At 43.4% G+C, this 15,006-nt stretch overlaps 1 protein-coding gene across 1 annotated transcript in view; it reads right to left on the bottom strand.

The window, feature by feature from the left end:
• tmem117 (transmembrane protein 117) overlaps positions 1 to 13,031 on the bottom strand; it is a 40,568-nt gene extending 27,537 nt beyond the window's left edge. The window contains exons 1-2 of the mRNA XM_030096731.1: positions 12,674 to 13,031; positions 10,285 to 10,592 (exon numbers count right to left, since the gene is read on the bottom strand). Of these exons, the coding sequence (XP_029952591.1) occupies positions 10,285 to 10,564 (280 nt within the window). The 5' untranslated portion in view covers positions 10,565 to 10,592; positions 12,674 to 13,031. The remainder of the gene's footprint in view (positions 1 to 10,284; positions 10,593 to 12,673) is intronic.
• Positions 13,032 to 15,006: the final 1,975 nt, after the last annotated feature.

Below are 15,006 nucleotides of genomic sequence, written 5' to 3'. Positions count from 1 at the left end.
GTAATTTATTATACAGATAGTTAGAACATAATTATAACAGTATGAACCAGCAGAGCATCAATTAAACATCGCACTGCTACACAAAGAGAGTAAATTATCTGTGCGTGTTTAAACAGCAGTTTTGTTGGATAGTCTGGTTGTGCACGCTCAGTTTACACACATACACACACACTCATCGGTAAATCGGAGTGTCCACTGCTGCAGACACACGGTAGACACACACCTGACGGAGAAGTGAGACGTGATCGGAGTCTGCGGTCGTCACGATATCTCCAGTGTAGCTCCAGTGTCTCAGCATCCTGAGACGGATGGTTTAAGGTTTCAATATCATCATGATTTCAAAATCCACTGATATACTACGGTAATAAATGTTCAATTCAAGAAAAAAATACTTGGAAAATATAAATATCAAAACTGCATTCAAGCAGCCTTCAGAGTTTACTGTCCTTGGATTCAGGATTCAAGACTTTCATCACCATTTCTCAACAAAAACAAGATGCAACTGGAACAAGATTCCACTCTAATGCGGCTGTATTTTGATACTGTCTTCTCACTTGCAAGAGGAGATAATGGATTTTTAGCACCACAAGAAGTACAAGAACTGTTCTTCCATTCAGGATGCACTTTGAGTTAGGGAAGTGAGTCAGCTGTTAAGATCCAGGGCAAACTGAAGCCAACATGATGGAGGTGATGCATACGTATCAGCAGTCTGTCAGGTTTTATTGTCTGCAGAATGCACACACCTTGTGTAGACATTATAGAGACTATGGGGATTCTTGTGGTCAAGTGACACCATCGAACTCCACCGAAGCCATGTGCAGCTTCAGCAGCTGTCTGGACCGGCTGCTGAGGAGAAAGCTGCTGTCCTTGAGAAGAGACCACGGCAGAGGACTGTGCTGCAGAGCCAGCAGGAGGGTCGGGGTCACTGGCAGCTGAGTGGATCTGATGAGGGGAGCTTTTAAGAGTATCTTAAAATATCTTGGCATTATCAATGCTGCAAGTGTTCCAGAGGCAATTATTGTGACCCAGAGTCGGGTGGTAGCTTCCACAGGTACGGGGCAGGAATGAAAATGAAGCTGCTGTTGTTTACCAATTGAAATCACTCCACAAACAAGGTAAAATTGAATAAGACAGTTCTAAATGTTAACTTTCAGTTGATGAATTGTTGAAGCTTTGGACATTTTGAAAGACAGAAGCTTCATTGTCAATAAAGTGTTTGCGATCAACAGTATTGTAAATCAGTGGCTGTTTTTATTACTGACATCTATGGATTGTTCAGTGCCTGTTAATTTCATAAAACGATTGACTTAATCACTGACATAAAGACCAACTGTTTGCTGAAACAAAAGATTAAAATAAAGGAAATTATTGAGGATGAAATATACGAGCAGGGTGTGATTTGCTACATTGAAGCCACTTTAGTTCAAAACTTTCACACATTGAGAATGACATCAACCCGAATCACCTTCTATTTACATATTAATTCTTTGTGTAATTTTCTTCCCGTAACCTTCCCATACCCCACTGTCTGCTCGCACTATGGATGTAACGCACAGGGGATTAGTGAGTGGGTTCGCTGGTATGAGTGTGATGTGAAACATAAGCTAACGACTCGACAGTCATGCAATCCCTCCGAGTCAAAGCTGCACGGAAGCCGTTCTGACAGCTCGCAGTACATCAACACCTTCTGAATACAAGCTGTGTCATGTTTTCCTCAGACAGGCAGCCGTCTGTATTCAGCGAGAGTCTTCAGTTCAGCTCTCGTCAGTGACACCACAGAAACGTACAGGTGAGCTAAAACACAGTTGGTGATGAGCAGTGATGGCTGGAGTAATTCCAGCTGGCTGATGGCTCTTTATCAACTTTTTCCTTTAAATATTTTACCCTTCCAGTTCAGTGGACTCGGCACCGTGCATGAAAAATGTGATTGAGATGAACAGGAGTATAAATCAACACCGGGCCTTGAAAAACAAACACAGCTCAGCGATATCACCGTGTCCATATTGATTCCTGTTCTACAAATAGCAGAGTGTTTGTACACAGTCACGGCTCTGTATTCAAATCACTACTCACACACATTACGTGCATATTGATGCCTTTTCGTCTATTTTAAGTTTCCGCACGCAGCTCCCCCGGAACCTGTTTTGATTTCACGCTTCAGAACAGCGATCCTGCCCCCCTTAGGGAACCTAATGAACAACCTCCCCCCCCAAAAAAAAGAGATATCCAGAGAGCCTGAGCTTCATCTCCGCCTGGATCTATGAAGGCACACACACCGGCATCCTCATTCATCACGTCACACATGCGCTGGGACGGAGCGTCGACTCGGCACAGGCCCGAGCGGGGAGGGCCGGCAGCGTCCCCCGAGCAGGACTCCTCTGTAACTAAGAGTCCGGGTCATAAATCAGGGGCTGGAAGTGACAACACGAGTCCCACTGCAGCCGGAGGAGCCCGGCTCTTCAGAGACGTGGTTACTGGGCCAATGTACCTGTTCCAGGAAGCAGCTCGGTGGCTCATTCTGTTATTTATGACTTGGCTCCAGACCAAAGGAGTCATACATTTCGAGTAAATAAGCAATTTTTTCTATTGGCTTGTTTCCTCTGTTTGCTCGCTCTCATCTTTATTGCTTTGTACCTTTGTCCCTGTGTACACACTGGTGTTTTGTTCTGGATTGGAAGCATATTATTAAGCCATAAAAAAAAAAAAAAAAAACACTGGTGGGTTTAAAAAGGTATTTCAACATATTTAAGGATTGAAAATCCACAAACGTTATTTTGAAGTCGCTGTTTTAATTAGAGTCACATTTTATCTGCATGGATGCAGAGAAGGTTGGATTCCACTGTCAGTCTGCTTCACAACACATTCTTCATCCTTTGTTCACTGCAGCCAGTGTTGTGCTCACATGCAGAGTCTCGTTAGGACAGTAAAGTCATCCGTCAGAATTTATGCGTCCATGTCTTTTTAAGTCAAAACAAGGAAACAACACTGGAGGTTATGCAGAGAATTGTTCTTGTATTATGAGAACATGCAAAGGGGACTACAGCTAAAGAGGCTCAGCCACCAAGGCCAACTGTCAAGGAATTCCTGAAACGTAGATTAACAGGTAAAGATAGAGATGCATTCAACATAATATATGGTCCGGCACAAACACTGACTGTATGTGAGTTAAAATTCATTTTCAGCTTAATGCATGCCAGACAATCATCAAAAATGGGGATTTTTTTTTTCCTTCCCGTCAAAAGAGCTCCATAAATATACACTGGTAGGCGTGTCAGGTTATGAGGGTCTATTGCAATCAGTAGGTAGGTGGAAGCTCGCCAAGATTAGGGATGAAAATAGACCCTCAGCGTGAAGGCCTGAGCACTGTGAAGGTCCTACATTTGACCGCATGAAGAGACATAAAAAGGATTGATGTCCTCATTAAAAAGTTCCTTCTGAATGATACACAGCAGCAATATATCTAAAGCCTTGTTCTTTTCCATTTTAATTCAAGACTAAATCCAAAATATTGCTTCGCTAGTCTGGTAGAAACGCTGGTTACAGAAGCATCGAGACTTTGCTTTGAGGCAGGCAGTGCACACACAGTTCACCGGGACTCGACTGAAAATAGTTTCCTGCTGCAGCGGTTTTGATGAGAAAGAAGGGAAGTAAAGTAAAGTACAGTTGGAGGCGATGAATCCAAAACAAGTCTGAATGAAGACACTGAAACGCTCAGAGGGAGCCGCAGATGACTGTTGTCACATCACTTCAATGCCTGGTTTAATTTTAAAATTAGAAGATAAGTTTGTCGGTGTCTTCAGAAATCCATAACAATCATTATAGTTATAATCACATAATCTGTTCTGCGGTGGTGAGCCCAGAAGGGAGCAGCCAAATAATAAAAAGCTAAAGAATAAGATCTAACGTTTTCCTGATATTAAATTATCGGCAGGAGGGTGAACAGATGCAGAGCTGTTCTTTACCTTGTACACTTCTGCAAGACACACACACACACACACACACACACACACACACACACACACACACACACACACACACACACACACACACACACACACACACACACACACAGAGCTGATAAAAAAACCCCTGAGTCACACACATGACACACAAAGCTTCCGATCCTGCCACCCACACACTCCCTCCTCTACACACTCTCTCCTCTTTGACCCGCAGCCACGCGGCGCTGTACATAAGCCATCTCGGCCTTTGCTCGCCGCAGTAATAACATATGACAGAACCCAGATGGCATCCTGCAGGCTACAATCATCAAGAGCAGGAAAAAAAAAAAACTGAGGAGGGGGGGGGGGGGGGGGGGCACTCAAGCAACAGAGCAACCCAACAACATGCATGCCGCTCTCGAACAGACGCAGAGTTCAGCAGAACATCCAATCATCCTAACAGGTCTGCGATGGGCGGAGGAAGGTTTTTTCACATTTCCTGTGAGCCGTTCACACCGACCGGAGCCGCTGATGACTCACCCAGATGGAGGAGAGAGATCAGCGTCTGATTGAATGTAAGTGTCTGTAATGAGATGCAAAGGAGGTTCTAATCCGGTTAGGACGGCGCTCCGCACGACTCAAAATACCCTTCAATTACCTTTTTGGAGTTTACAAAGCCTTAGTGGGAGATAGGTGGATGTATTATGCTAATGTGAGGTCTGAGGTAGATCCAGAGGAGGAACTGAGAGGCAGGTTCACGTTGCTCCTCATGCAGGTAGGGAGGAGGATCGTCATTTCCTGGGAAGGAAGCTTTGTAAACCTTTTATGCTGTCACATGAAGTATGAAAATTATAAACGTATACCCTCCTATGAAATCTGTTTCATATTTAGCAACACATTGGAACAGTTCAGTACAAAACTAATCCCCTAGCAAGACAGCAGCTGTTAAGAAACCAGAGGTTTGTTTTAACAACCTCTCGTTCACGATGGGGTAGCTTTTAGAACCTGCTCCATCTTCCTGTTGTGATTATATTTCATTTCAGTGTGAAATGGGGGAAACCTTGCTATTGTGCATGTGCACCACGGCTGTAATAAAACGTCCTCCAGCACATGCACATCGAGACTGACAATAAAAACAATGTTGGCCTCCAGCGTGGCATGACTCTCAGTCCATATTCTCCTGGGACTTAGTAGTTTTATAGTAGAGAGTCACCCATAGTAGCATGGCTTTTTTTACAAAAACAAACATCCTCAAATGCACATGGAGAACATGAAAACTTCAAACTGAAAAGGCACAAGCTCAGAACTGATCTCAATTCTTGTATGAAGAAGTTCTCACCATAACTTTCCTGCAATCAATCATCTTAGTGATTGACATCAGAGAGGACAGAATCTCATTTAAATTCCAACCAGAGCACACAGAAAGTTTGCCAAACTGATCCTGAAGGAAGACTGACTGGTTGGATATATTTAGAATTATTCTGACATCAATCTTTCATCTTCACATCATTTCACCTGTAGCACTCAGATTCTGTCAGGAACTCATGGATTTTGACAGAGGAGGTTTCAGCATCCTTTGCTGTCACTTCCCCTGAACTACAGTACCAATTGACGTCTGCCAAGTTCAATAAATGACTCCAAATCTATCTGAAAATTCATGAGAAATACAGTTTAGTTTCAGAGTGCTGCTCCTTCACTAATGAATAAATGACTGCTTCAGAACCTCACATTCAAATTCAAAAGGACACTTTAAATCATTTCCATTTATTAAATGTGATACAGAGGCATTGATTTTTTTTTTTCCTGAGATCATTAAATTAGTAATCCTGCAAGAAACTCAAAATAATTAAACATAAAGCGAAGTCCTTGACCATGAGATGTCCGTTGCCTGAAAATCTGATAAAGTTGGCTTCATCTGATCGACGGCTGAATGCAAACACCCCACGCCCTGATTGAAAACACTTCGCCAGCCCAGCACGACCTGAGGTTTAATACAAATGCATCATGACAGCCAGTCCTCCTCTGAATAACCAGAAGTCAGCGGCTCCCACCCACTCGATTAGAGAGCACACATAGCCTTGAGTGGCTGAACGGCGCTGCACAGGTTGTTTTTTTTCACCTCAAACACCATCTTAAAATCACATCATCTGCCACAATTGATCTATCATTCAGGATTTACTTTGTTTTTCTTCCAATAGATGCAAGCAGGAAACCATAAAGCGCACCGCTCTGCCTATTCTACAAAGCAAAATGTCTGAAATCCATTACAGAAATAGCATTTTGGAGCAATTGGATTAATGACTGCGTGGTTTTTCCGAGGGGGGTAAATCCCATATTGTGGCAAATGCAGCGAGAATCAGTGCAAGAGCAAGGAGGTTTGAATCACGACAAAGGATTTTCTGGGCTACAATAAAAGATAGAGCATTATGCGGGGGATGTTTCACCTTTCTAACACAACATCTGCTCGCATTTCTGGGATGAAGCTGAGAAAAACAGCATGACGGCACACAGGCGTGAAGCAGTCGGGTTATGAAAGACGTTACATCTGTTGAATGCGATCAGAAAACCCCCATTCTATGAAGATAACTGCAGCTAAAATGTAAAAAACATTCTTTTTTTTAAAACAGTAAACCTGCTGTATTAACTGGTTTCCTATCCAGTGGTGTTTGCACCGCCTGCCTCGGCAGGCAGAGACATGCAGGGCTGTGAAGAAGACGTCACGATGAACACAGTGAGTTGGTCGTGCGGGTCCGTGCGACACATTTATAACAGATGATAGATTTTTCAGTAGCGTCTGCTCGTACGGCGGAGCTCTCAGGCTCTACCTGGGTTGGTGATTACATAACTGCTCCACTAAAATGTTGTGCAGGACATATCTCTGCTCTCAAACGCCCAGCATCAACCTCGCTTCTTTCTCATGTTATTTGCTTCGTCAGGCTTTTTCTTACTTTCAACTCTGGCAGCACACAAAGACCCACACACACACACACACACACACACACACACCGACCTGTTCACTCACTCACTCACAAACACAAATTCACGCATGTACACACAAAACAATTCCACTCTCTCACACACACGCCCACATCTACAGAAGCTCGGGCCATCTGTTCAGAGGCTTGCTGAAGTGTACCTGGCTGCAGGATGAGCTGCACTCACTATCTCCTCCATACCCTCCTCACAAAGCAGCCGCGCCGTTCAGACACGCCGAGCTCAACCGCAAAACCTGACCGAGAGCTGGGGGAACGTGCATGATGATGAGGATGCACTCGATTTACAATTATGAGTCATGTCAATGAGAAAACAGCAGTGGAGCCGTATGTTGAGGTCCAGGGGTTTTGCACAGTGTTTGCTAAATAACAGTGTTTATGCAGAGTGTGACATTATGATGACGGACACAATTAAAGGTTAATATAGTCATGTTTCAAATGCCTGCAGGCATGTAGTTACATGAAGAAACAGCTCCCGATGTGTTGATTGTGAGGAGAAAACAAGCAAATGACAGCAAATAAGTCAAAAATATGGAGTGGATTATAAACTACAATCAAAGAACAACAAACAGAAATTCTTGTAAACGTATTCTTGGAAGCTTCATGTTTTCCTGGACAATTATGAAACAAAAGTTCACAGAAGCTCCAAAACATTTCTTGTATATATTATGAGAAAACACCTCATAATCCAGTCATGCACATAGTAAATTTGTTGGCTAAAACTACCAGAAGAACATTCAACTGATCTCTCATTCTACTTATAAGAAAACTTTCAACAGACTGCAGCTCCCGCAGACTCCTGCCCCAGAGGAAGACAAACAGTCATAGCTTCTAAATAAAGAAACAATCAAATTAAACGATTTCAATCTAAGAAGACGGAACGACTGGTATCACTGGATCCCTACTCCGTGACAATTGTGCACAAAGTGTCATGTCATCATGCGCTCCAGACTTCCTATTTATCCTCAATGGAGACGATCACTCCCAGCATCCCCCGCCACTCCGCCAATTACAGCCATTAAGCAGACAAACCGGGGCGGCCAATGATATCCCGGAGTAAGTGAGCGATGAGGGGAGGAGGAAATGAAACGCGTGAGCTCAACAGGAAGCGCTGCAAACTGCTGAGCTGTTTAAACAAGTGAAGAGCCGACAGTCTCTACGAGAGGGAGAGTCAAATGAAGGGAGTCAGATCTGCCAGCGAGAGAAGAGAAGGAAGTTTGAGGTTGACAAGAAGATATGAGAAGAATAGCAAGTGGGTGAGGAGGAGGAGGAGGAGGAGGAGGAGGAGAAATGTAACAGAGATGTGAGAGGTGAGCAGTGAGACAGTGAATAAAATATGCAGCACATGGAGCTCTCCAAACATGGGGGTAATTAATAACATTGATAAATGATTTATCTCATGTCAGTTTATCCATCACGGATTTCACTCACTGACAAGGCTGAGGGAGACATTCCAACAGAACAAGGCTGTCAGTGATTGAATTTTTGTTGTGATGAGAAAACGCCTCATAAATTGTCTGGTCGCAGCGAGAAGCAGCGGCTCCGCTCTGAAGCTCTCTCTAATGCAGTCAGGGTGAGGAGGAAGCTTCACCTCAGGCGTCAGAATAATCTTACAGACCTTTGTGGCAACTACTGCTCCTGTGCAGTTGTGTAATGTTGGCTGAAGCACTCAGAGGAGACTGGGAATTTGGAGGTACGTAGTGTGGGTCATTTGTGTTTGTGTGTAACCTGGTGTGCATGAAACATATGGAACAAGTCTGTCTGCTTCCACACAAACCCCGGTGTGAATGGATGAAGGCTGAATGGAGGCCTGAAAATAACCTCAAAATCATGATGTAATGGACTGATCAAGGCTGACGCGCACAACATGTGATAGTATGCCTTCGTTCATGTCATGAGATGTTGGTGAGGTCTAAGCTAGTAACAATATCACCATAACAATCCAACATGCATTGTGATTTTGGTATTTACAGGAGCACGCATTTTTTGTGGTCAGTATGTTGCAGAATGAACATCACAACATGTGCCTGTCATGTTTAGGAGGAATTACCTCATAGTGTCTATTTTGCCTATTAAAGCTGGTTGTGGTGGACTGATGTTCTTGTGTTCCTAATTGATTATTTGAAAAAAACACTCAATATACTTTTGTTTCTGTTGGCTATGCAAAGTGTTACGAGGTCACTTCATCATGGGAATGACAGATCCTATAAACACTGCCTCATATTCTAAAATGCTTAATCTCTTAGCAAGGCTCCAAAACACGCAACTGGGTAGCTCACACACACACACAGCCACACACACAGTGAACTATTGCAGAATCACGGTCACATTAGGGTGAGTGTGGTTCAGTTCGTAGAGCAGGCCATCTTCCAGTCTTTCAATTTACAGGTTCAAGCTCGGATTTTATCAACTCCAATTATCCTTGGAAAGATGCAACTCTAAATAATATATGAGCACCTGTCACCTTTCTGATTGTGTGAGTAAATACGTGAATGACTGATTGTGTGAAATGTGTTCAGACTGCTGAAGGGCTAAAATGCATGATCATCATTTATGTATCTGCACATATAGATATATATTGAATTACAAGAATAGTCTACCATATTTTGGAGTGATTAATAACAGCAATAATAATTAGATATTTATTATTAGAAAATCATTTTGTTATATTTATTAAATAATATTCATAATTAACACAGCCTGGGAGCAGTGGGCTGCAGTGCCGAGCCCGGAGAGCTGCTGTCTGGCTGAGTTCTGCTTCAGGTACTCATACAGCAGTGGAGTTCAAACCTGCAAGCCTCCGTACACAAGCTCCACTCTCCACCACTCCCAATTTCTAAGGAAATGTCAATTTATTAGGAAAGAACCTTGAAAATGTTCTTATTCCATTGACTGCCTCCATAATGACTCCAGCAGTGTTACCAGAATGATTATTACTGCTATTTACAGCTGTACTTACTGTCACATTTCCAAATTCCTTGAGTCAGACAGATTGTTTGGGTGTTTGTGGATCATTTTGAGAGATATGACGTCATCTCAGAAGATTAACCAACCATGAAAAATGATTCAAATTGAACCAAAGAATGATTAAAAACTTGAGCAATGTCTTTGACCCAGATCTAATCGTAGGTGAAAAGCTAGTTCAGCAACAGACATGAGGGCAGAAACATAAAAATGAAAGCTTATTGTGTGGATTCACTCATTTTTAATTGCACAAAAATGTGAGTGAGCGTAAAAGGTGCACGTCCCCGGTGAATGGCCACAACAAGGACGGGCCGGGAGGAAGTTTCCCTTCCACTACAGAGCCATTACTCTGCACATTCCTCTGCGATCCTGTGCGCATGACTTACCAAAGAGCTGGCGGTGGAATATAAACTTCCCGGCTAACAGGCCGGTGATAATGGCCAGTATCCAGCATATTACTTTCAGGATGTTCCACCCGAGGCCGGGGTACTTGTTGAAGAGGAACGAGAAGCAGTTTCCCACCACGATCATGTGGGCCTCCGTCTGACTGTGAGAGACGGGGTCCTCGGCGAAGATGAGGAAGTTAAAGAAGGTGACAAGGTAGGCCACGATGAGCCGGGACCACGGGTGCTGGAAATAGTAGCGAAAATGGGCATCTATTTCCATCCTGCTGAGCCCCCCAGCCACACTGCACCTGGGAGAGAGACACAGAGAGAGAGAGAGAGAGAGAGAGAGGGAGCTTCTTTCAGTCAGATTACATTACACTCACATCAGCAGGGCAGATTAGAGTGAAAACATCCCTCAGACTCAGATTAGTCGTAGGAATATCAGGAGGCTTGGCGTGGATTGGAACTGCGCTCAGTTCAGACAGTTTTAGGCAGCACACCTATAGGCGTTCAGACCGGCTCAGTGCTGAGATTAAAACGGCGACAGCGAAAAGATGACAGCGTAGCAAAAAAATGAGCACTTTTGAAGCAAACTCACAGGCGTTTGTGAAACACTGACAATAAAAGTATGAAATCTGCCTCAGACACTGAAACAAGTGTCATACCTGGACGAGGAGGAATCTTCAAGTGCTAGAGATCTGTAAGCTTCAAACCGCTGGCTTTTAAAGGCTTATCCTCTCAGCCTGTCTGCTCTGGGTGCCCCTCTCAAACAAAAAAAAAAAAAGTGGCAGCATTTCGTTGGAGCTTTGCTCGAAAACACCTGCCAAGCAGCGCTTCAGTAACTTCCCAACACTCCATCCCTTTCCACGGTGATCACCCACCCGTGAGCTCCGGGCTGCGCTGCATAGCCGTCGTCTGCTCTGAATGGTCCCACTGAACTGAACTTCCCGAACAAGTTCCCTCGCTTTGACACCGTTTCCTAAAATACCCCGCAGTGGAAATGTGCCGTGATGCAACGGCTTCAGAAATAGGGCCGCCACAGTTCAACACTCCTGTGGCGATTAAATTTCACCCGCATCATGTTTATGTTATTATTTCCCCCCCCCTTGGATGATACTGAGCTGATGCTCCCACTCGCGGAGCAGGAGGAAACTTCATTATTCAGGTAAAAACGATAAATGCTGAATTAGCCTCTATTTTTGTGATGTTTCAGACCGAGACAGCTGTGTCAGGGGACTCGCTCCCAATCTGACGCCAGTGCTTCACAGTGGGGGAGTCCCTGTGTGGGAGTCAGCCAGAGAAGCCAGAGGACGCTGATAAAAGCAGGATGAGAACACAAACATGACACAGATAGAAAATGATCGACTGGGGACGCCTTGTATGGTACATGTGCTGGACTGTAGTCTGGAAAGTAATGAACTCAATCTATCTTTCACAACAGAGGCAGACGACCACACATCCGCTAGTACAGACAAATTAGAGGCAAAAATTCAACAGAAAAACTCACACATGCACAAGGAGAACATGCAAACTCCTCACATAGAGACCCCCTCTCAAACAGGTGAAATGTTGCTGCCTCCACTTTTGCGCTCGTTCTCTGCTTGCTGGTTCACATCCAAGCAGTCTGTCCATTCTTGAGGGAACCGCTGCAGTGTTTAGCACTCTCACCTCACAGCCACAACAGTCCCTGGTCTGCGTTAAGGTTTGAGGCCTTTCTCTATGGAGTTTGCATGAAATAAAAACTTGCAGACGAATGACGTTTGGAGACCACGGGAGGAAATTCTTCCCATCCTTGAGACCCGGGAATCAAACCGGAGTTCACAGACTGTAAGAAAAGAATGCAAAGCACTACACCAAGGAAGATGCAATGAAGTCAAACAATTTAATAGCTGCATAGTATTATTAACCAGGCCTTGGTCCATTCTGAATTCTTTCTGAATTATTAGATTTGAACTGAGCAATATAGGGAGACTTTAGGCGCAGCAGGAAATACACTGATTATCCACTCTGTTATGGTTTTCCTGGCAATTCCTGAATGGAATATCCTGCTAAGAGCATAAGTCTGTAACAACACACACACACACACACACACACACACACACACACACACACAAACACACACCCTCTAATGCCACAACAGTGATGACGCCAAATGTCACATCACTGACCCCACATATCTCGGAGATAACACAACAAGCTTGACCAGGAATTATCCTGATTACACAACTTAAATGTCGGTGTGTGCGCGCGTGTGTGTGTGTGTGCGCACAATGTTACTGTGGGACGGCCGACAGAAGCCTACACGTCCATCCTGCGCGCACGTCTGTATCAGTGCATGTGTGTGTGTGTGTGTGTGTGTGTGAGCAGTGAAGCGCCATCCTTTACGCACCTGCTCCACGCCGCCGTCGCGCGCTCAGTCGACCGCCGGGACTTGGAGCCGCGCTCCCGCTCGGCTCTGCTGCCACATCAGGCCGACAGCGGCGCTCTAATCATCCCAGACGCGAGATGATGCGGGCGGGCTGTGGAGGGGATTATCCATGAGACCTGTTGTCGGAGTACGACAGAGGCGCCCCCAAATCCCCTGCCATTGTTCCGGAGCGTCCATGCGCCGGGCGCCGCTGCGTCACCGGGTCCCCGCCGCGCGCGGCAGTCTGTGGGCGCGTGACGGGACGCTGCTGCTGCTGCTGCTGCTGCTGGAGAGAGGATGGAGACAGCTGGGGCCACACAGCACGCATAGCATCAGTGCAACGCAGTGGAGCCAACACGTTGGTTCATCAACACCAGTCCGGAGGCAGCACTTCCTGAATGATCCTTTCAGAATAAAGTGCGCAGCAGCTCTGCAGTATCCTCACTGTATGGCGCCTGGATGTGTCTGACTGTGAGGGTCTGGCTCTAACATCCAGTTTCCTCAGGGCAGACTTGACAGATCATGAAAACAGGAGTAAAAGTTACTAGTTACTTCTTCAATAAAGTAACTTTTAGTGACTGAGTTACAATATTGTAGAACTAATTACTAGGCATAGTAACTACTGCATTGCTTTAAAAAAAAACGTGTTTAAATATGTCGAAGAATTTGAATTCCTAATGGAACTTGCATCTTCCATTGTTTATTTAAAAACTGAAAATTTGATTAATGAAATAATTAACTCGTAATAAATTACAAACCTGATATTTATCTAAATTGTTCAAATGTTGCTGTGTGATAATATGCGATCAATCAAATAAAAAAATAGAAAGATCAATCAAATTTGATAACTGTAGATAGCATCTGTAGAATAAAAACAAAGAATAACAGATGTATGTCAATAGATGTATGTACTTCCATTCAAAAGCTACATTTGACTGATTGGGGTTCTCTATCTCTCTCTTTCTGCCCTTCAACTCTGAAGCACATTTCCTCAGAACCTAACATCTCTATCCATTTTACAATCATGTCTCAAAACACAGCTGTCCAGACTGCTTCTCCCCTCAAAACAGCCCATATTCAGATTCTACCGTGTTTTTAGATTTTTAGATTTAGGTGTGTTTTTAATGTGTTTTTAAAGTGAGCTGACCTTTTCAGTTTTGAAAGGTGCCCAAAATTTTGCTTGTGAGGTAGCTTTAACACCAAAACTTTACAGTGGGTGCATTTGTATGATCCTTTAGCCTGATCGCCCTAACAAATCATCACACTCGTTTGTTACATTTTAGTAAGCAACAAAAGCGAAAGCAATTTAAAAACTATCAACTTGTTCCAGTTATATATTAAAATGTTATTACATTTAACGTGATCATATCAATAATTTACATTCACTTCTTTGTACTAAAACTGAGGGTAACATTTGGAGCTGTCATTATTTTTAGATAATTAAAACTTTTATGTTTCTGGTCCCCAGAATTAATATGGGTTTGACACACCTTCCCAAATGCTGGTGCATCCAAAAATCTGCCTTCTGAGCCACCACAAGGGTTTTCTTCTCCACGGTGGCTTTCTCCTATAAGACTGTTGTAGCTTTATGGACATATGACTTGAAAGTGGTACTATACTAAATGTAAAACAAAAAATAAAATGTTGATATAAAAAACTGCAGTAATAATAATTTTGTTAACAGTAATTTATCAATGAAAACAAGAATAGGTTAAATTTTGATAAGTGTTTAATCATTTTAAATATTAGATCAGTTCCAAAACCATTGGAACAATGTGCAAAACATGATCCAGAAGCAATCAATAGTTTACATGTCTTATATATCCATGCTGTATTCAGAATAGCACATCTTGTTAATATTTAATGGATTCATTGATGCTGCTCAGTGCTGTACTGGGAGGCACTCTCACCTCACAGTGTTTTTCAGTGTTGGGCTAGGGACTGTGGTTTGAAGCTTCCGTTCTCCCTGTGCATGAATGTTCTCCAGTTTCATGATCACCACGACACCCTCATATGGCCATACATCGTTCTCCTTTCCATTCAAATCTCTAAGCAGATATTGATGTTAATTAAAGAGAAATATTTCAACTTGTGTTATTGAGGATGAGAATAATTGTCTGTTGGGCCTTTCTTTAAAAACAGTATTTAATTTTTGAAACATTGAAAATCTCTTTCACTGAAGAACGCCTAGAAGATACCTCTGACTTGTAATTTTGTGTAATTCAAATAAGCCAGCTATAGGTCTGATAACAACCAAAACAGCAAAGAAGGGGAGATATTTGGAGATCTTCGCTGCCATAAAGACAAATAAGTAC

The sequence above is a fragment of the Salarias fasciatus genome, chromosome 7 (genome assembly GCF_902148845.1).
Source record: "Salarias fasciatus chromosome 7, fSalaFa1.1, whole genome shotgun sequence".
Lineage (NCBI taxonomy): Eukaryota > Metazoa > Chordata > Actinopteri > Blenniiformes > Blenniidae > Salarias > Salarias fasciatus.
The sequence above is the reverse complement of the archived record's forward strand: the minus strand, read 5'-3'. Positions and strand labels throughout refer to the sequence as shown.